The sequence below is a fragment of the Sciurus carolinensis genome, chromosome 10 (assembly GCF_902686445.1).
Source record: "Sciurus carolinensis chromosome 10, mSciCar1.2, whole genome shotgun sequence".
NCBI classification, from domain to species: Eukaryota; Metazoa; Chordata; class Mammalia; order Rodentia; family Sciuridae; genus Sciurus; species Sciurus carolinensis.
The window spans coordinates 49,880,167-49,903,695 of record NC_062222.1 but is presented as its reverse complement, the minus strand read 5'-3'; the positions used below and the strand labels follow the sequence as shown (position 1 = coordinate 49,903,695).

General features: G+C 32.9%; 2 protein-coding genes across 2 annotated transcripts in view; one reads left to right on the top strand and one right to left on the bottom strand.

Annotated features, from left to right (window-relative positions):
* Tbck (TBC1 domain containing kinase) overlaps positions 1 to 4,686 on the bottom strand; it is a 264,855-nt gene extending 260,169 nt beyond the window's left edge. Inside the window, exon 1 of the mRNA XM_047566530.1 lies at positions 4,416 to 4,686. The gene's annotated coding sequence lies outside the window, so the exon portion shown is untranslated. The remainder of the gene's footprint in view (positions 1 to 4,415) is intronic.
* Positions 4,687 to 4,902: 216 nt separating this feature from the next.
* Aimp1 (aminoacyl tRNA synthetase complex interacting multifunctional protein 1) overlaps positions 4,903 to 23,529 on the top strand; it is a 45,836-nt gene continuing 27,209 nt past the window's right edge. Inside the window, exons 1-5 of the mRNA XM_047566533.1 lie at positions 4,903 to 5,057; positions 13,526 to 13,659; positions 15,418 to 15,531; positions 16,656 to 16,823; positions 20,312 to 20,523. Of these exons, the coding sequence (XP_047422489.1) occupies positions 5,056 to 5,057; positions 13,526 to 13,659; positions 15,418 to 15,531; positions 16,656 to 16,823; positions 20,312 to 20,523 (630 nt within the window). The 5' untranslated portion in view covers positions 4,903 to 5,055. The remainder of the gene's footprint in view (positions 5,058 to 13,525; positions 13,660 to 15,417; positions 15,532 to 16,655; positions 16,824 to 20,311; positions 20,524 to 23,529) is intronic.

Here is a 23,529-nt window from a genome sequence, read left to right as displayed (position 1 = left end):
TCTTATATGCCAATAATAAAAAGACATACCAGTCAATGTAAACAGACAAGTGTCATAAACATTTTCACCAAAGGTATGCAAATAGAAAACAACACATTAAAAAGTACTCAATACCATTAATCACAGAAAAACAAATTAAAACCTCAACAACATGTCCTTCACTTCCTTCTATCAGAAGGAATGACTGGCCATACCCCATGGAAGAGAATGCTGAACTGAAGTTCTGATACATTTTAAATTTTCTAAAGTTAAAAATATTCCTGACTTGACTCAGAAAATACAGTTCTATAAGTCATCTTCCCAAGAAAATCAAAGTATTTGTTCATAACAACATGTGTTGCAGCCTGATAGTAGTTCTTCTCATAATAGACTAGAAGCAATGCAGATATCCTACAACAGAATGGATAAACAAGCTTTGCCACAGAGTTCTACCCAAAAGAAAAAAAGGAACAAACGTGCTAAAACATAAATGTATCTCAAAAACACTTCAATGAAAGAAGCAGACACCAATGAGTACACACTATACGAAGCAGACACCAATGAGTACATACTATATGACTCCCTTTAAATGTAATTCCAGACCTTTAGTTCTAAACTTAGTGATAAAAATCAGAAGGTAGTATCCTGGGTGGGGAAGAAGGATTTGAACAGACAGGGTGACAGGCAATTTTTTCATAGTAATGAAAATGTTCTATATCTTGATAATAGTGGTGGTGGTTACAAGTGTAAATAAAAAAATCAAAACTCATCAAACATGTCACTTAAAATCTGTCCATTTTAATATGTGTAAATTTCACTTCAAAAAAATGACACAAAATTAAGAGGCTATCAAAAAAGAGCAATCAAAGGCAATATGAGTGGAAATTATGACCACCAAATCAAATAGACACACTGGAAAATAATGTTCAGATAAATTCTCAGAATATGGAACTAAAACAGAAGAAAAAAATGTAACAGACATATGGCTCAAGACACCACTTAAGAGTAGTTTCAAAACAGGAAAAATGAAAAGGAGACAAAGTAATGAAAGATAAAAATAAAAGAAAATTTCCCATAATCAAAGGGAAATGTGTACTATCAAATGAAAAAGGTTTTTAATTTTATGAAGTACAAATGAAAAAGACCCACACTAGGATATTTGTCTTACCTCCTTTAATGAAATCATTGCAAGGAGAATAAACTCACATCTAGATATGCCACTATAAATTTTCAAAGTATTCAGCATAAACTGAAATACTTAATCAATTCTTAGAGAAAAAATAGTATATCTATCAACAAATGAAGAGCAGACTAGCATTCTCATCATCCCTTCAGCAACAATGGAAGTCAACAGACAGTAAAGCCTTGAAAGATTTGAAAGAACATAATTTTTATTCTATATGCAGCCAAATTATGAATTATAATAGCTAAATGGTAATTTACAGTCATGCAAACATTAAAAAACAAACATCATCCATACACCTTTTGTAAGCAAGTTTCTTTAGAATATATTTCAGCAAAACAGGGGAGAAAAACAAATAATAGAAAATATGGCATTAAGAACAATGTGATTTACTCAAATGTTAATAAGTATAAACCCCAGGTAGAGGTTATCCAAAAAAACTGAGTGCAGTTTGTTCAAATTAAGAAAATAGCCATTGGTCTCCATGGATGTCTTATGGAAGAATGGAATGAAAGTTCTATGTATGTAATACAAAGAATGAGAAGACTGCTGAAGAAAACACATGTACTTTTTCCCAAGAAGACAGGAAAGCAATCAAAGTGAGGTAGGTTAAAAGGTAAGCTGAGGAATTTATCCTAAAGAATCAGTATTCATATTATAGTGATACACACATATCCTTGTATATAACAGCACAATACACAACTGTCAAACTAGGGAACCAGCCTAGGTATCCATAAATAGAAATAATAAAGAAAATGTGGTATATATTCAGCTACAAAGAAAAATGAAATTATGTCATTTTCAGTAAAATGGATGGAACTTGAAACTAGTCTATTTAGCTAAATAAGCCAAACTCAGAAGGTCAAGGATTGTATGTTTTTTCTCATATGTGGAAGTTGGAGGAGAAAAAAGGAAAAGAAAAGTTGGGGGAGGAGCAGGGATTTCATGAAAACCAAAGAGTGATCAATAGAGGAAAGGGACCATGGGATGGGGGACAGGAGAAAGGGGGCAAGTCTTGGGGAGAGATATTTGCCAAATTATATTGTTGCATTGTGTGCATGTATGAATATGGAGCAACAAATCCCATCATTATGTCCAACTATAATGCACCAATGAAGAATGTTGAAAGAAAAAAATAAGTAAGAAAGATATCAATAGTCTACAAAATAAAGCACAATTTACCTATAGCATGAATTTTTGCCATTGGAGAAGAAGAATCAATTTGACCTTAATATTACAAAAATGCTCTTTAGATTAATACAGGGATTATAAAATTAAAACACTGGGAAGAAAATGTATTCTAGCATACTGCCTGGATTTGCACTAGGGAATAATTATAAAGTCATAATATCATAAATATTTTATTGGCTTACAATAAAATGTACTTGTGTTTCAGCATATAAAGCAAAAAAAATCAGTTAAGAAATATAAATATTACCATCCTTCATGATTTACAAGTAAAATTACAGCTAAGGGAAAGTGCAAGTGTCTCCAGACTAAACTCTGCAGTAATCAACAGTCTATTGACCTATGGGCTGTTTACAGATGCCCCTGACTTATAATAGTTAAAGCTAGTTAGAAATATAGATAACCACATGCTTCCAAATGCTAACTGCAAAGGGGAACCCTAGATTGGCTCAATCTAGTTCAGGCACCATCTGTCATCTGTTGACAGTCCAGATGACCTTGAACTCATTTTAATGATTTTTTAAAAAAGAATGGGCATCTTGCCAGATACAATTACCCAAATTAGGGAATAAAGAAGATGGAACGCTTCTCAGTGAAAGCTCTGAAGACAGTATACAAACCACACCACCTAGTAATCCAGTCTTAGATGCCTTTAGAGCATGAGTCCCCCTTCTCCATTATTAGTCACCGAATAAAATTTCCTGCCTGTGCTCAGAACTGGTCACTTGAAAATGGTATTGACTAGGAAAATAACTTAAAATGTTGTAAGAGGTGCATGTGGTTTCTGCTCTGATGAAGAAAGAGCCACTACTTTTCTCATTTTAAGGAGAAAGTAATTATGAAAAATTAATGTGAAAAAGTAGAGTTTACATATATTATTTAAGATTATAAAGTAATACAAAAACTAAAAGTTGTGTAATTATTCTACAATTTGTGGATGCTGTGGGCCATCTTAAGTCAATAGAAAAAAAATTAGAATTTTAACTTATCACTCAACAATTAGGCCTAAAATAGAAAAGATTAAAAGTGTTTACATCTGAACAACAGGCCTGAGGGTAGAAAGATGAGATAGAGAACTGTTGCAATTTATTATTCAATCCTACTACAAACTGCTATTGGGTTTTCAACTAGATGCCTTTATCGCTTAGACAACTGAAAAATCAAATAACCAAATAAAGTGCAAATGATTTCAAAAGATAAAACATTCATTAGCATAAAATAATTCATTATTGTTCTACTTCAATTACCTCTCAGGGTGTACATAAAAAGGGTCACAAAAAAAACCACAGACACATACGTGTGTTTACACTTGGTGAGTGAAAAAGGATTACAAGAGAAAAACAGCGAACAAAGCAGTTGGGTTTGAAAATTCATTCCACATTTTGAAATCCCTATTTTAAGTTAGATGTTTCTTCTGGTGCTGGGTCAAGGATAGTGAACAAGACAATCTTTGCCCTGAAAGGACTTGGAGTTGAATGATTCAAATAGGGGCCGAGGTGTCAAAAATAGGGAGAACGATGCTAATTTTATCATGAACAAAATAGCGTTTGCATTTCTTCAACGAATAATATTAATTCACTAATTTTATATACCTTCTCTCAAAAGTTGTCTTTATGTCCCAAAAAGAAACAGGGACAAGTCTTGTAAAACAGGCACTGAAAATTCTAAAATCACATTTTTCCACTGCGTCAATTTCTCCCATTATTCAAGAGAGCATTACACTTTAACAACTAACTAAACCTTGAAAGCCAGAAACATACTAAAGCATTAAGTGCGTATTTTGATTTAAGTAATGGAGAAAATTTCAGATCCTCTAAGCCTTCATTTGATGCAGTGAGTCAGTAGTTACTTTCCAAAGTTGCCTAAGTTTCCAAAAGACTCAGATGAACCTGTGATTTGGGGGGAAGGAGGCTGTAGCTAGGGATGGAAACAATCCCCATCAGGGAGAAGTTCCGTTCCATCTCTCGCTGCGGACATGCGGGCCACTCGCTGCAAATGCTTTTCCCCTACCTCCCACAATCCCCACCAACTGCGACGCAGAAAACTGGGATACCCGAATACCTGCCTCTGAGTCTGGGGACGCAAACAGGCACAAGACAAGGGGGATGGAGCTTCTACACAAGGCCCCAGCGCTGCGGCTGTGGCTGGTGTTGCCGTTACTGCTTAAAGCACCAGGTCCTGCGTTTTAATACTTCGACAAAACAGACCGTTCCTGGAACGCCGGGAGCTCAGAGATTGGCATTTGCCTGCGAGCCAAGACAAATTAAGTTCCCTTTTGAGAACCTGGCCAGAAACACCAACCCAGCACCCTCCACTGACAGCGCCTCGCTGTCCCCTCCCCCACCCTCGAAACAGGTTGGCGCTCTCTGTTGACCTCACAAGCTTCGCGACGCAATACTGAAGAAAGACCCCCAGCTTCCGGCCTCCTGCCGCTTGCCCAAACTGGCAATAAAATATAGCGAGAGGGAAGAGGTTCCGGAGGAGTTAGTGTTGTTGGTGAGGGACTGAAAAACTGAGAGTGTAGTGTGGTGAATAATTAGAACTGATCACAGGAAGAGAACGACGTAATGTGGGGTTGACTCTGTGGAACACTCAGGCGTGTGTTGGGACGCCCCATTGGGTCCTTTCTCACTGCCACCGTGTGCTGGAGGCCGTCTTTGCTTGCTCGTGGCTAAGGCTGCTTAGGACCTCCGGTCCACCGCTTCATGTGAGTGTTGTCGCAGAGGTTCTGGGGTACGCAGAGTGCCATCTAACAGTCGTCCCTTCCCTTACTCGCCTCCAGGATAGAGGACATGACCTGCGGGTACTAATGGGAAGTCTGGTTCCCCCCAGAACCCACAGTGGCATAAGAAAATAGAAGAGAGTTTGGAACCTTTGAAGGAACTAACTTTAAGAAATGGATGTAATGCCAAGAGAAAGAATGTTATTGGAAAAATTAGATTCTTGAGCATGTTTGCTTTTATTTGTGTGCGTAAAAGGACTTGGATGTTAGTGGGGGAGGGGAGTGAAGCCAGTAATTCTTTGATTTGGTAAGTGTTTATTAAGCGCCCACTAATTTTCAGGCACAGTTTAGGTTTTAGGTAAAGAGCAATGAATAAATGTGTGCCCCCAGCTCACTCCTTATTGAGGAAGACACTACACAAAGTGAATAAGATCATAGCATATTTCAGGTCATGATTTCTGCTGAAGAAAAAAATTACCAAGCAGGGAACCGTGACGTAGTCTGAAATTTTAATGTGGTCAGAGAAGGCTCACGGAAAAGATGACTTTTTAGTAATGAGTTGACAGAAATGAGAGATTTCACCATGGAGATATCATGGGGAAGTGCAGTCAGGCAGAAGGACCAGCCATTGCATACGCCATGAAACAAACTTTTACCAGAACAGCATGCAAGCCTGTGGGTCAAAATTGAGTTAAGGGTTTAAAGCTGTAGGTAGAATTAACGAAGGCAGAAATGGGTCATGAAGGATCTTGAAGGCATTTGACTTTTATTCTAAAGGAAACAGGAGGCCATTGGAGGGTTTTGAGCCATGGAGTGATGTTCTAATTTTCTTTTAAGAGGGCCAGTCATAGACTCAGAAAGATGGAGTTAAGGAGGAAACATGTAGTGACTTCAGGACAGGTAGTAAGAAATGGCCATTCAAATACTTGGTTCACTTATTTTAGATACATGAATATTATGAATGACAGGTTAATTTTCTTTAATTAGGCTGTGAAAGATACTTTAAAAAATGAATTCTGTGAATTCAGAGTGACAAATACAAGTTATAATCATGGCTTTGTCTTTTGATATTTGAATAGATTTAGATAAGTGATAATTTCTCTGAGTCTGTCTGCAAAAAGGAAATAATCTTCCGAGGTAAAAGAAATTAGATGGCAAGGTACAGAATGCGCCTGATCCATTAAAATAGTAGCTATTATTAGCTGTATTCTTGGATAAGAAATGGAAAGATTTTGTGAGTTAAGTTGTACTGAAGAAAATCTGCCAGGTAAAGACAACCCTGTTGTGATATAAGAGGATTATGGAAGGCCTAAACATACCTCTTTTTAGATTTCTTGTACATTTTACTGGGCAGAAAAGTTTTTGTTTTAATGACCATGCTATGTGGAAATACAGCCTTACCCTCACTTCACAGCAATCCTTTAAACCCTCCAGAATCTTCTGTGTCCTCATTAGTAAAGGAAAAGGAAGCTCTCTGGTATGGAAAAATTATCACATATTATGAACCTTCCCAAGAAGCAATTTTAGATCTTCCTTCTATAAGTTTTAACAAAGGTTAATAAAAGACCCCTGCAATTAATGCTGCTATGTATTTTGAGTGTCTCTGATATATATTGTTCTCAGTATTTTTATTATTTACTTTTCTTCAAATTCTGACACGTGTATTAAGTCCTAGCAGGAATTTTGACCTAATTCTAAAAGGAACCATGTTGCTTAACACTAATAAAGAGGTGTTTCTTTCAGAGTGAGATAACTTGTCAATTAGATTGTTAAGCCAATGGTGAAAAAGGTTTGGAAGGTAAGAATAGAGATAAAGGGAGAAGAAGAGAAGGAAAAGACAATTAAAATGGGAAAAGAATATTAATTCCTAAATACAAATTTTTCTCATATGGTTGTATTTTAAAATTGTTGAGATCTAAAAATCACTATAGATAACAGTAGACATAGTTTTTGTTTTCTGCATTTATGCACACTTATTTGATAATGATTAACATTGTCATCAGTTTAGTTTTGTGCAGTGTTATATAGTTATTGAGTTTCATTTCATTTCTATTTAAGTGTCCTTTAGAAAATAATTTTTAGCATCAAAATTAAAAATTACTGTGTACTCAGTAATTTTTTATAGAACTTCTATAAAGTAAAATTTTAAAATCTGTACTTTATACTTTAATTTCAAAACAGCTTAATTGAAAATGTGAGGCAGGAGATTTGCTATTTAAAAAATCATAATCTTAATTTTATAATTTTTCTTTTAAATTTTAGCAGAGACTAAATTAGCATTTCCTAAACTATTTAGACACTACTAGTTCCAGTAAATGTTAATAGGTGTTCCTTGGTTAGAATTCCCTCATTAACTTGGAAAATACTTTCTAATTATATCCTTTAGAGACATTACAGCATAAGCATTAAAAAAGAGCTAGCTTCAGCATCATACAGACTTTGTTTTCAGTCATCATTTAATAAATCGCTGTACTACCTGGGACAAACCAATTTTAATTCAAGTTTTCTTTTTTGTATAATGAAGATAATTACAACATTCATAGATTATCTTTGTATTTAGCCAGCATGTGGTAAATGCTGTAAAAATGTATGTTGTTATCATCATCATCATCTGTGTAAAATCCTATACATGTAAGTATACTGAAAACTCTGACAACACTGAGGAAACTTAAAAGTTTTGAAATTCAGCTTACGCTCAATATAAAATTGAAAAATCACAACAGTGATTAACATAGAACAATGAAATGAGCACTAGGTTGGTAAAAGATGTAATTGGGCTTTAAGCAGTGCTGTTAAACTATCACCGACTCCTAACCATAACTTCATTTGTAAAAAATTTCTTCTGTTTACTGCTCTCATTTGTCTGAAAGCTTTCTGAGTGCAAAGAGAATATTTATTTTTGTTTTCTACTATAAATCCAGCACATCAGGCAAAATCAGAGACTGTGCAAAGTTGGGTCATGAACTTTTAAGACCTGGCAGGTAATATAAATGGCAGACCACTAGGAGTCTGTATATACCTTCAGTTATTTTAAACACTTAACTCTGAAATACAACTGAACTGTGTGTGACAGTTTTAATACTTACAAGAGACTAGAGATCAGTACCAAGACCTGAAGAACATCATTAAAAGGGCACATCAAGAAAAAGGAGCCCTGAAAAAAGTGACTAAGAAGTAGAAGATGAAACCAGGTGAAAGTATTCTCAGTATGCAATTAGGAAAATGAAGCATAGAAGAGTTAACTTTACCAAGGTCAAACAGTCTGTTAGGTCTATTTTTCTGTTAAGGTTTATTGACTGTAAACACTTTTTTAAAAGAACTGTATTCTTCTGCCAGTGCTAGTGATTATTATCTGCATATTAATAGAAAATATTAACATAAATTTTAGCATCCAACCCTTAATTTTGAAAAATTGAATTGACAGTTAATCAGCAAATACTGGAAAAACCTGTTTTCAGAGACTTATTCTAAAAACAAAAATGTCCTTTAGCATTTGAGAAAAGTTAATACTCAGACACAACTAGAAACTAATCCAAAATGTTTGTAGATCTCACAGGTTTTTAATATTAGTATTATGTTACATTTAATAGCACATATTCCAGAGAACCAGTTATCTAGGAACAGAGGAAAAATAGACACTGGTTAACAGCTGCTACATTTTATAGTCATTTCTGAATTTTATTGTGCAAAGAAATCTTGATTATTGATTGAAAATGACTGTTAGCAAAAGATGTTTGTTCTCTTAATGAGGTTTCTATGTAATGAAATTGTTGATATTGTGGTAGTTAAAATTATTAAAAAATAACCTAAGATCACCTATGTAGTATATGTCATGAATGATGACTTATGAAAACTTGGAAAACTTTAATTATTGCATAATCAAATGAAGTCTTTGTCCATAAGTAATAGAAAGCAGAGCATTTTCTCATTGCAAATTCACATGTTCTTAACTTTGTGATTCAGTAAAATATTTCCTTAAGGAAACCTTTTTTAAATTTTCTTTTTAATTGACACATAATAGTTTATATTTGTGAAGTATAATGTGATATTTTGATCATATGTAGTGATCAAGTCAGAGTAATTAGTAATTCATCACCTCACATATTTATCATTTCTTTGTTTTAAGAAGTTAAAATCCTCTCTTTAGCAATTTCAAAGTAGACAATAAATGTTTGTCAATTATAGTTATTCTGCTGTGCTTTATGATACTAGAACTTAAACCTCCTATCCAACTATAATTTTTTACCTCTTAACCATTTATCCCTACCCTTTTCTTTCTTTCTTTTTAAAGTTTTTAGTTGCAGACAAACACAATTAACTTTATTAATTTTTTTATGTGATGCTGAGGATCAAACCTAGTGCCTCACACGTTAGTGCTCTCCCACTGAGCCACAACCCAGCTCCTCACTCTACACTTTTCTCCTCCCTACCTTGTCCAGCTTTGAATTTGTATTTTAATAAACCTGATTTTTAGAGCAGTTTTAGGTTCACAGTGAAATTGAACAGAAAGCAAGCACTCTGAAATTTTATTCTTTTTCTTCTCTTAAAACTAAATTCACAACATTCTTATAAAACAATTTTTCTTTTGGTATTCTTGACTCGATGTGTGCCTTTGGCAAAATATATTGCTCATCCTGAATTGTTTGCCTTCTGAGCTAGAGCTAACAACTCTTATACCAGTCCTTAGAAGACCTTCACAAGGAATTAAATTAAATGTGCTTTATTCTATTTAATTCTGTTTAGTGTTCCTTCCTTGTATGCCCATTTATTTAATGACTTACAGTCTATTATTAATAATCTTTAAAGATTCCACTATTATGATGGCAGTACCTGTTTGTAGGGGAAAGTGTGCAAAGATTTTTAATTGACTGTTGTCTTATTGAATTCCTGAGCACAGGAGTACTTAGATATATTTTTCTCACTGTTGTAAACACAAAATTAATAACTATATTAATATCTGTCACTCTCATAGACTATGTAACTCATAAAAAAATTAACATTTAGTCTCATAACCCAGATTATTTAAGTACACTTGCAGCATCAATCTCTATAAGTTTTATTTTTATTATTTGTTAGGTCCTTAGTCTGTTAGAATATATAAAAATCATAACAAGAGACCTAGAAAATATTATAACATTAGGTAACACACTATAACATGAGCTTCTTGAAGGTAAACATTACATTTACCCCCTATCTTTTATTTGTGTTCCCCAAATTTTGTTCAGTGCCGGGTTATTTGGCTATGAATTTATCTACTATGCGCCAAAAATCTTTTTAAGTATTATGTAAGGTATATCATTTTGTACCTCATAACCCAATGAGATAAGTAAAATGATCCTCATTTTATAAACGATAAAACTAAGGCTTACAAAGTAAATAACTTATTTGTAGTTCCCCAACAATTAAGTGGCAGAGGGGCAAAGAATAGATTTTGATCCAAGGTCTGTGGTTTTCTACTCTGTGTTATTTCTATCACTCTTACAAGAAATTCTCAAAATAAGGAGGGGGTGATGATAGTATGTCCCTCATGGTATTATTGAAGTGATTAAATAAGTCAGTATCCAAGTGCTGAAAAAAAGGATCTGACAGACACTAAAAACAAAAACATATGTTGGGTATAATTTTTACCTAATGCCTATTAGGAAATTCAGTTCATGACCCAAGTATGTTGTGTTTTACACTAATATTTCTCTTTGTTACTAACATGTTTTCCTCTTTTTCATCCTTAATTTTTTTTCTTGTTTCTCTTATAATTTGGTTAAAACAAAGTCCATTTTTACTTTATGTTACAGGTAATATACATTTCTCACTCCTGATTATATTTAGCAATTTATAATTTAAAACTAGACCTTAACCTAAACTAGTATTTGTAAACCTATAACCAGGCATATAAATCATACTTATTATTTATATATGTATATTTTAATGAAGTACTTAAGTACATAGATTAGTTACATAACATTTTATTCATATGCAGTATGTAAAAATGTAAGAATTAATCTAAAAGTTGATTTGACTGTGCTTTATGTATGTTATATGCTAGTTTGAATTACATGTGAGACATACACATTTGACAAACGCTTCAATAATAAATTACTACCTTTCGTATGAGGGTAAGCTAGGGATTTTTATTGGGCATATTTTAATTTTAAAACACCTTTCATTTAGTTTACTTTAAATGTCATTCAAACTAAATTTAATAACTAGTTGTTAAACCATCTTCTGCCAAACTGGAATTATTATCTTGTAACCCTTTTGTGTTTTTAGCTTATCATAATAGTGTTTTGGTTTTAGAAAAACTGTAATGGCAAGCCTATTGCCTATTCACTTTCACCTTTAGTCTTTTAACAGGTTTAGTTAACAATAATTGAGGATTATCCAAATGTTGTCTCATTTATATTTTCTATCAAAGTTTCATCACTTACTTTTATCATTGTTTCTTTTTAGTGGTTTTTATGTGTGTTACTATAATGTTCAGCTCATTCCTTCATGTATTTTGAAACATGCTATACTCTCTTCCTAAACTTACACTCTTGTGCTTCCTTATGTCTGACAAAAACCAGGTCCTATTATATTTAACTTGGTTTTGTTACTAAAGTTTGAAGACAGTTAATGGATTCAACACTCAGTAAAATTGCATATCCTTTTGTTTTCCTCTTAGGCTAGGATTTATGATTCTATTTTGAAAATTATTGCAAGTCTTAGAAGATCCTTAACTGCTTTTATGTGATTTAGAGCATGAGTTTCATGTTTTGCTTTTTTAGCAACTTGACAGATATTTATTTGCAGGCGACCTGTTAGACCAGTTCACTCACTTACCAAAACTATTTTATACCTAAATCTGTTTGTTTTATAGCAGTTAAAATAGTAGTTTACTTTTTTAAAAATTTTGAAGTTTGCCTTTTCAAACTGTATTTTTCACTAATTTCACATTCTCAAATAGTCATTATTAACTTGTTTGTGATTAGTTGTATTTTACCAGTTTAAGATATTTGATCATTGTTTATATTAGTCTAAAATAGATACTAAAATTCAGAAGAGCATTTTTACTTTACATTTCTTCATATATCCTCTACAATTCCAACTTTACAGTCATTTGAAGAATGACATGATATTCTTTGTTCAGATGGTAGATAGCCAGTCAAAGTGGTATGTACCTGTAATCCCAACTACTGGGGAAGCTGAGGCAGTAGATCATAAGTTGAAGGACGACCTAGGCAACTTAGGGAGTGCTTTCTCAATAAAATACAAATAGGGCTGTGGAGATTGGTTCAGTGATAGAGCACCTCTGGGTTCAGTCTTCAATACTTAAAAAAAAAAAATTGCAAAGTGCTATTTTCACTCTAAAGTGTACACTTTTTTGTCTACACTTTTCTAAACTTTTAAAGTATAAAGTAGGACTTTTCCAAGTTTACCTCCCCTTTTATTTCACTTACTATCAACTTTGTTTTTAATAGTTTTATTTTGCCTTTGTATTGTATCTATATTGTCAATTTAAGGGTAGAGTATTTTGAGGATTGAATTTTTTATTTAAAAAATTCCTAGACTATTGTATAGGACAGACATTAGTTTGAAATTTTAAAACAATCCTTTATTATTTGTCCATTGACCAATTTGTTTTTCTTTGTCAAAAAACTTCAGAATTCTTTGAGTGCTAATCATTTATTTAAAATTAGGATTAGGATTATTCCAGTAATCTGTATGTCATTATTATACTTTGAAGTAAACGTTAGTATTAAATCAGGTAAAAAAAGAAAAGCTATGCATACTATTACTAATGATTAACCCTCTCTTGTCAATTTGATTATCAGTATATGACAACTTAAACTAACATGATGAATTAATCTCAAAATGTTTGTGTATTGACAGGATGTTTTTTAATTTCTTTGAATTTATGATAAAAGTAAACTACTAGTAGTTTTTTATAAAGGACACATATACTGACATTACTGATGAGTAGGCATGATTAATACTGATGTTTTTCTAATTGTTTTTTCTTTTAATATTTATCGTTCTTTACATAATCCTTCTGAAATATGTACATAATTCAGTAAACATTAGAAATTTCAAATATACAAAATTCCCTGTAAGGAAGGAAACTCTTTTTAGAACACTAGAGTGATATTCATTAGATTAGTTAAGTTTATCCTTTTTCCTTTAATGTAATAGTCTTATAATATTCTGCAGTATTTTAAGGCTTTGACTTTTTTGAACCTTAAATATGAATATATACCTTTTCTTCTGCATTTGAAAACAAAGTAGATTTCTTTTTCTAAAGAGATTCAGGACAGTCTTCTTAACATTTCTGCCTTGTTTGGTCTTTTGTTCTCCACAGAAAAAGTGATTTTCTAAGATGTTGATCTGTTACAGCAGAAAATGTTTTTCCCTCAGACTACTTTTTCAGTGTCCTATGTGATAAACTTATTCCTTTCATAATGTAATTTTTCATTTAGGATTTTCTGCCGTTTTTTGGCAAAAATGGCAACCAATGATGCTGTTCTGAAGAGACTGGAACAGAAAGGTGCAGAGGCAGATCAAATCATTGAATATCTTAAGCAACAAGTTGCTCTTCTTAAGGAGAAAGCAAGTAAGAAAATCTAAAATTTTTTAAGTAGTTAATTCATATATTGACAGAAAAAAATGTTTATTTTATATGTTATTACTTAATTATCTGGTAACTTAGATTCCTTAATGTTTTGAGTTTAATAATATTCTAGGCTTAAGATATTAGAATCAATATTTGGTAAATATGCCATATATAGAAAAAACTATATTATTTTATGATAAAGTAAGATTATACTATTTAACATTAGTTGGTGTAGAATTAAAGGTTAGAAACAAAGAAAATTGGGTGAGCTCAAACATGAAATTAAATATTTTCTTTAACTTTATATGGGGGAATCTTGTATACTTTTATATTATTCTCAGGCATTCTTAAAGTTTTACTTAGGAACTATTAACATGCGTACAAAAATATCAAATCTGAATTTCTACCTGCAGACCTTAGTTTGGTTTTGATTTTGTTTCATTTTATTTGATTTCTTAATAACTAAGGTTAATGTCATAATGGAAATTTCAAAATCTTTTGCTGTCACCCTAATTGAAATAAATTCTCTCTTATATAAAATTGAGAATAACTAACCAAATCTTGTATTTACCCTCAAAAAAATTTTCCCTTTATCAGTATTTTTTTCTAATTTTGAAATGTGCTGGGCTGAGGATGTGGCTCAGTGGTAGAGTGCTTACTTGGCATATGTGAGATCCTGGTTCAATCCCCAGCATCACAACAGAAATAAAATAAAATAAAATGTTACTTTAATTATTTACTTTTTATAGTGATTCCTACAATTTTTCTATTTTTCTTCTTAAAATTTTTTTTTTTTTTTTTTTGTACTGAGGATTAAACTCAGGGGCATTTAACCACTGATCCACATCCCTAGCCCTATTTTATTTTTTATTCAGATAGGGTCTCACTGAGTTGCTTAGCACCTTGCTGTTGCCAAGGCTGGCTTTGAACTCACCATGCTCCTGCCTCAGCCTTCTGAGGTACTGGTATTACAGGTGTGTACCACTGCACCTGGCTACTTTTTAAAATTCTTAGTATTTCTTTCCAAAATGAAGAGATGGGAACTGATTATTATATATATGTATGTGTATATATATGTTAGGACAAATGTTTTAAACTGAATTTTTTTCTAAGGGTGGCAATTTTCGAGCATCTTGGCTAGCATTTCAGTTTTGATAATTTAAAAGAATAAAAGAATTAGTCTACTTATTCTGCACCTTTCTAGCTGTGGTGGTTCTCTGTCCCATTGACCCTATTTTACAGTAAATATTTTGCAAAATCTCTTTAAATATCCTACTATTTGTTAGATAAAATAACCCTTTCTCCATCCGTGAATTTAACCAACTGAATCACATACATTCAGGGAAAGGAAAGCAGTACATCTATACTGAACGTTTGTAAACTTTTTTCTTGTTATTTTTTTTTTCTAAACAATATAACAACTATTCACATAGCATTTGCAATGTTTTAGGTGTTATAAATAGTCTAGGCATGATTTAAAGTACGCACGAGGAGTGTAGGTTATATGCAAATACTTCATTTACTCAGAGAACATTAGCACCTAAAGATTTTGGCCTCTATGAGGTCCTGGAACCATTCCCCACAGATTCTAAAGAGCAGATGCATCATGTTGTTTCAGTAAATACTGGCATAAAGGAACTGATTGAATATTTGATTCTTGGTGTTATCCTAACTAATACTAACCATGCTCTTTTCAAATAGCATTCGAAAGAAAACTTTGAAAAAACACATATTTTAACTGCACTTCCTTGATCTTAGTTTTACAAGCAACATTGAGAGAAGAGAAGAAACTTCGTGTTGAAAATGCTAAACTGAAGAAAGAAATTGAAGAACTGAAGCAAGAGCTAATTCAAGCAGAAATTCAAAATGGAGGTGATTAATTATAGAAATGATAGATTGTTTTGATTTATAATAAATCAAAACAGTGACTTGAATTAAAGTGGTGAATTCAGTTTAATGGTTAAATATGAAATAGGAATCCACATTACTAAAGAAAGTGATATCATCCAGAGAACTTAAAAAATACCTCAAATAAGTGGTCTGAATATTGGCCAGAATCTATGCCACATCAGACTCCCTCAAGGGATTGTAATTTTCCATGTTCACTGGGAATGGATAAATTGTTTTCAACATCTTAAAACATTGCTAAAGAACTTTTTCTTTAAAAAGTTGTTTTTTAGTATTGAATTGTAAAGAAGTAATGCTGTGTCTCCATTAATTCTAACATAGAAATGACTGCTATTAAAACACCTTCCCAACTGGGCATGATGGCATATATCTGTAACCCCAGCTACTCAGGAGACAAAGACAGAGGAATCACAAGTTCAAGGTCAGCCTCAGCAGTTTAACTAGACCATTTTTCAAAATAAAAAGGGCTGAGGATATAGATCAGTGGTAGAATGCCCCGGGTTCAATCCCCAGTCCTGCAAAAACAAATTTTAAATAATTACCTTCCTGGTTGTTCTGTGTAAAAGAAAACCTAAATTAAAAACTCACCATCTTGCCAGATGTCAAGAATGCAGTCCCTGGAACCACACTGCCTGGGTATACATTCTTATTCCTCTGTCACTGTGTGATGGACCAGTTTCTTAACTTTTGGTTAACTTGGATTTATCATCTATAAAGTGGCAACATGAAGAGATTCTATTTCTTAGGGAACTTAGAGAATTATAAGTTAATGCATATGAAGCATTTTGAAAAAATTTTAGGACATAATACGTCCATAGTAACTAGCTATTATTGTTATCTGCTGTTTTCTCGCTTTAATATTTATTAATTAAATGGAAATCATACATTTATTTTATTATCTCAGTAATGGTTAAAATGTATTTAATTTCTTGACAAGATTTCCACTATCTCAAATAATAGATATTTGATTTTTGTTATACAATGAATTTTTCTTTTGTAAAAAGTTCGTACTTATGATTCACAATTCCCTGGTTTTTATCTTGTTGATTTAATATAAACGATGTTGTCTGTTTTATTTTCTTTATCAGTGAAGCAAATACCATTGCCATCTGGTACCACGCTTCAAACTAATTCCATGATTTCTGAAAATGTGATACAGTCTTCACCAATAACAACTGTGTCTTCTGATACCAAAGAACAGATAAAAGGAGGGGGAGGAGTAGAAAAGAAGGTGAAAGAGAAAATTGAAAAGAAAGGTATTTTGACCATTAATCTTATTTGACTATTGACTGGTTATCAGATAATGTTACCATTTTTTATAATAATTATAATGTTTCAAAAGAAAACTCAAACTTTTATAAGTTAGAATAAAATTCATAACGGTATAATATTGGAACATGGAAACTGAGTCCTAAAGGTAGAAAGTTTAGAGAGTAAGCATAGGAACCCATACATCCGTACATAGTTTGGTATGACCAAAGTTTGGTGTGCATTCAGGACTTTTATTCAAAGAAATCACAGATAGAAAGTTAGTGTAGAACAAATGAAGATAAAAAAGGAACATCCAGTCAAAGCAGACTATCTGAACTAAGGCATTTGGGGTACTCAGGGTTTCAGGAACACATAAACTGACATGGTAAAGTAGGTCACATCCAAGTATGCAACCACAATTAAAATCTTGCAGTCAATCTTAACCTGTCCCTTTCTCTTAACCTTCATATCTAATTAATCAATGAATTCTATAATTCCTATCAGCAAATATATCTAGAACCTAGCTATACTTCATTTTGATAGGTATTATAGTATTTCATCTGAACTAATATTAAAGCCTTTTTTCCTTTCCCTGGCTGCTAAAGCTATTTTTCTAATCAGAAATCTGACTCCCTTTGAGCTACTTCCCTTCATACAGATTTTGTTTCACGAAACATATCTAAAGGAGTGTTTTTATAATTCATTCTGTGCGCCTCCTATACTTATAGTTTCTTTGAAAACAAGTGGCTGAGGGATTTATGAACTAACCTAAACCAGTGTAGTATCTAGTATATGTATGTTCCTTTTGGCAAACATTAATAGCCCTTTGTTAGAAGGAAGTAGGGGCTCTACATCCTCTTATACAACTTCTCTGCTAGATGGTATGATTACAGTGAAAGCAAGCTATCCTAATTCTTTTACTTTATAAAATGAATTAAGAAATAGATACAAAATAATCACATAGCCACTTCTTACATGTTTTGTGAAGTCCATACTCTGTTCTTTAAGGAGGATGCAGTAGTTTTCTAACCATAGGATTAATCGATCTTCTAGTCAGATGAGACTACAAAGTCCTTTGGGGAAAAAGGGAAAAGCAAGACCAAATGGAACTCTAAATTTAGAATACTCCTTCCAGTGGAACTTTTCGATGGTGATGGAAGTGCTATACCTGCATTGTCCAACATGATAGCCAGAGTGGAAATGTAACTATTGAGTATTTAAAATGTGATTAGTGTGACTAAAGAACTGAATTTCTAATTTAGTTTTAATTGTTTAGAAAATAGCCATACGTTATTGGCAGCTATTATATTGAACAGTGCTGGTTATGAAAGATGGTAGTTCCATAAGTTTGGTTGGTAGGATTGCCACTTTCCAGTATTCTGTTCCTGCAAGGGCTATAGTGTCCATACAGTTTTTTACACAGTACTATATACATCTCTTGAGCATTTTGTCATGAAGCATTTTAAAATTTCTTATAAACATTTCATACAAACCTTGTGGTGTATATTTTAATATTGTAATAACTGCTGGAATGTTGATTCCTGATAGATATTTCAAATCCGTATGAAATAAAGTTTAAAATTGTTTATGGATATAGATATACTATATGGTATTACTGCAGTATTTTAAAGTTTAATATATATATCTTATTGTTTTTGGTGTGTTGTTTTTTAATAATTTTATGTATTTCTGTATTTTACCATTACAAAAATGTTTGCTAAATTGTTTATGGAAATGGTGGGCTTTTCTTTATTTTTAAACTTCCTAAGAAGATTATAAATGGTCAGTATTTTAAACTAGTCCTATCTCCTCTTTCATAAACTACCTTTGTAGAAATTATCCATTTCCTTTCACAGAATCTACCTTTCCTGTTCCATACAGAATTATTATTCTTTGTGATTCTACTTTTTTTTTATGTATGCGACATTTATCACATAATCATTAATGGTAGTACCCCATTACCCATAGGGAATACATTTCAAGATCTTCAGTGGATTTCTGAAACTGGAAATAGTACAGAACTCTATACTGTTATTTTTCCTATACATATGGTAAACTTTAATTTATAAATTAGGCACAGTAAGAGAGAACAATAATGTATAATAAAATGGAAAATTATAGCAGTATACTATAATGAAATTGTCAACATCACTACCATTGCACTGTAGAGCCATTATGAAGTAAAATAAGAGTTATTTGAAAACTAACACTGTAATACCTCAGTAATCAAATAACAAAGCTGCTAAATGAGTGAGAGGCAGATAAGGTATACAGCATAGATATACTGAGCAAAAGAATGATTCTCATCTAGGCAATGGGATGGCTAGAGATTTCATCATGCTACTCAGAATAGTGGGCAATTTTAAACTTAAAAACGGATGATTATTTTAAATTATCCATGCAGTATTTTCAGACTGTAATTGACTGCAGTTAGCTAAAATGTGGAAGGAGAATATACAATTGGGGGAAACTACTATATATGTGTGTGTCTTCCTTAGGGAAGATTTTTGAGTGTCTTGACAGCATGGGCCACTCATCTTACTATTTCAAATGCTTTAGTACTACATTCATTGCATTAGTAAATGTTTGTTGAAAGATTAAACAGGCATAGTTGAGAATGAATGCTTCCAAGCTACAATAACTTGTCTCTACCCTGCAGGTTAAAAGGTAAATAACTCTTACTTGTATTTTACATTGTTTATAACAAAAGCTAATTATAGACTTAAGATATATAAGTCCTCTTCACAGATTGCATTTTGACTCTGGTTAAAGTGATCATACATTAATAAGTTACATCTTTAACATACAAATACAAATAGGATTATGAAAGCATAATCAGAATTAAATAATATTATTCTCAGATAGTTGTGGACAAACCTAAAGTCCTCATAAGTCTAAAGAAAAATTGTAAGAAATGGAGAAATTCACTGTATTCTTATTTTTCTATATAATAGATAAGATAACATTTTATCAGCAAAATTGTATTTCACTGTAGTTTATTTTACATTTGGCCACTAATATTGATAATTTTTCTAAATAAATTATTTTTCACCTTTCAAAAAATCCAGTAAAAATTTTTCAGGGATTTTCTATAACACTGGTTTAGGGAAAGGCAAACTTTTTCTATAAAAGTAATAATAATTATGTTAGGCTTGGGAGGCCATAAAGTCTATCACAACCACTCAACTCTGCCTTAGTGTAGATACGCTGTAGATAAAATGTAAATGAGCGAATATGGGTTGCTTTACAGTAAAACTATAGCCAATGAGCTATAGTTGACTAAACTATATATAAATATAGGCAGTCATTCAGAGAAATAACTAATATAGTGTTCATGATTTTATGACTTTAATTCTTCACTTCATATGAAGTAAAAGTAAAAGGTAAATACTCTTTTTTTCCTTTGAAGCTCATCAGTATTGATACTGTGGGTTTTTCATAGTGTATTTTTGGTTTACTTTTCATTATTTACACATTCATAAATACTTTTTAGGAGAGAAGAAGGAGAAAAAACAGCAATCATTAGCAGGAAGTGCTGACTCTAAGCCAATAGATGTTTCCCGTCTGGATCTTCGAATTGGTTGCATCATTACTGCCAAAAAACACCCTGACGCGGACTCTTTGTATGTAGAAGAAGTAGATGTCGGAGAAACAGCCCCAAGAACAGTTGTCAGTGGCCTGGTGAATCATGTTCCTCTTGAAGAGGTAATCTGTACAACTGTAATTACTATTGTTTACATACATCACTTTTACTCCCTCTTTCTCAATGTCTTACATTATAATTTCATATTTGATGGTCATGACATAAAATCAGTATTGGTTAGTTCAAATAATTAGTTTAAATGTGATGAATTCAACAAAAAGAGTGTATGAAACCACCAAAAACCTGACAAGGATCTATAAATTAAGGTAGAGTTCATAAGCCGGGCAAACACCTATAATCCCAGAGACGCGGGAGACTAAGGTAAGAGGACTGCAATTTCCAAGCCAGCCTTAGAGACTTAGTGAGCCCTCACCTCAAGAAAATCAAAAGGGCTGGGAATGTGGCTCCATTCATTAAAGGAATCCATTAAAAATTGCAAGTGAGTCTCCATGGGAGAGCCCTTTTTTCCTCAAATATTAGGATTAGGGTTATAAAGAAATAAAACTTGTCCTTTTAGTTTTAGACTGGTGCTTTCTGGATTTATTAGTGACTTACAAGGTCCAGAATGATGAAATTCTGTTATGGAACAATGATAAAAATATTGATGAGGATAGCCATTGTTTTTATATAAACATCTTTTTAACATGTGCTATTTATTTGTTATCATATACAATTCTCTATTTAGGAAATGGAATCAACTTGTGCACATAATTATGTGCTCACTCAGTTAACTCCAAGGCTGAGGTGTCCTTAATCTCTGTACTGGTCACCTTTCCTCTTCACCATTTAAGGTGGAGTATAGTCAGTCTTAAGTCTTCTGACTGCAAGTCCTGTGCAGGTTTTAGTGCCATACAGATGATCTGGATCATAAGTCATGACCTATTGGGCTTTGAAAAGCATGCAATCCCAGAAAGCTTTAGTTATCTTTCATAATATTTAAAATGGTTCCACATGGACATTTACATTTCTTTCACCTACCTGTTAGATAATTTGAGGTTTTAGCCCTGGTCTGGGCTATTATACCTAATTTCAAAACTGCCAGAACACAATATGATTAGGAGGATTGGGAAGTGGTACCAGGGATTGGACTCAGGGGCACTTGACCACTGAGCCACATCCCAGCCCTATGTTGTATTTTATTTGGAGATAGGGTCTCACCGAATTGCTTAGCTCCTTGCTTTTGCTGAGGCTGACTTTGAATGCTCACTCCTCCTGTCTCAGCCTCCTGAGCTCCGGGCTTACAGGAATGCCCCACCATGCCGGGTGCACAATACAATATTGACCTATCATTAAGAGTGCAAGGAACTAACATCTTCCACCTCCTACTTAGCAAGTTATTTTGTTTAGATCTTCTGTGCTTAACTATCTGAGCCAGTGAAGTTTGGGTTTTAGGTGTTTTATAAAAGAAAGTAATAGTAAGGAGGTCAGACTTTGAAATCCCAATTTTTCCTTTCCTCTTTTAGTTTGAGTACCTGGGTATAATTTGGTTTAGCAGTGTTTTAAAAATATGGCTCCAGTTTTTTATTACTCGGTATTCAAAATTTGATTTTGAGTTACCAGGAAATAAAGCCTGGTATTTAGGATATTTAAGAAGTAATTATGGTATATTTCATGAAAGATAACTTTCTGTGATAGATAACTCTGAGACGATACTCTTTAGAGCAATGTTTCATCACTGTAGCCTTTTTTTCTTGTAAGCTTTCAAGTCTTCTTAACACAAATTTTCATCTTTTCTTCTCTTTGAGTACTGTATTTACTTCTTAAATAATTGAAGTATTTTAAAAACCTATTTAATGATGATGAAAAGAATCTAAAAACAGTAATATTAATTTGTTCTTTCTAGATGTCTTCTGTAGTAACTTGAATCATATACATTTCTTCTGACTGTTGCTTCAGAGATATTCCAGAGCGTTAAGAGTAGCTCAGCCTCTTTGTTCACATACAGTCTACAGTGCTGCTGCTTCTTGGTTTTTTGAAATTGAATGAATCCTACATTCATTAATTTATACTTCTATATGCGTATATTTGTTGTCCAGGCACTATTTTAGACAAAGGTACAGCAATAAATTAAAATGGTAAGTAGATAGGTACATGAAGTTTTTATAAAAGAGCCCTGCCTTCATGAAATTGATATTCTTATGAGGGAGTCAGAAAATAATCAAGGTATAAGTGAATATGCAGTATGTTATATGGTAATAAGTACTAAGAAAAAGGTAAAACAGGGAAAGAATCTAGGAAATATTGAGGCCAGGATGTTGCCCTTTTATATAGAGTAGCCAGGGAAACCTTCACAAAGAAAATGACATTTGAGTAAAGGTCTGAGAAAATAAAGAAAGCAAATGAAGTATCTACCTAGTAGAAGAACATTTCAGGCAACCCTGGGAGAAGTTTGTTCCTACAGTGTTCGAGGAACAGCAAGGGAGTAGGGTGACTCAAGCAGAGTAAATAAGGGGGAAAGTCATAGGAAATTAATGAGAAATAAGAGTTCCAAATGATGTCGGATCTTAGAGATCATCATTGTGCATTTGACTTCTCTTCTTAATCAGATAAAAGCCTTTTTGAGGAGTTTTGAGCAAAGCAGTAATGTGGTCTGCTGCACTTTTTTTTTTTTTTTTAAATTGTATACAAATGGGATACATGTTGATTCTCTGTTTGTACATAGAGTCAAGGCATACCATTTGTGTAATCATACGTTTACGTAGGGCAATGATGTTTGATTATTTTTTTTCCCTTCCCCCCCACCCCTCCCACCACTCCCACCCCTCTTTTCCCTCTATACAGTCCTTCTTTCCTTCATTCTTACCACACTCCTTATCCCTAACCCTAAACCTAACCCTAAACCTAATGTTAACCCCTCCTACCCCCATTATATGTCCTTATCCGCTTATCAGCGAGATCATTCGTCCTTTAGTTTTTTGAGATTGGCTTATCTCACTTAGCATGATATTCTCCAATTTCATCCATTTGCCTGCAAATGCCATACTTTTATCATTCTTCAGGGTGGAGTAATATTCCATTGTATATATATGCCACATTTATCCATTCATCCACTGAAGGGCATCTAGGTT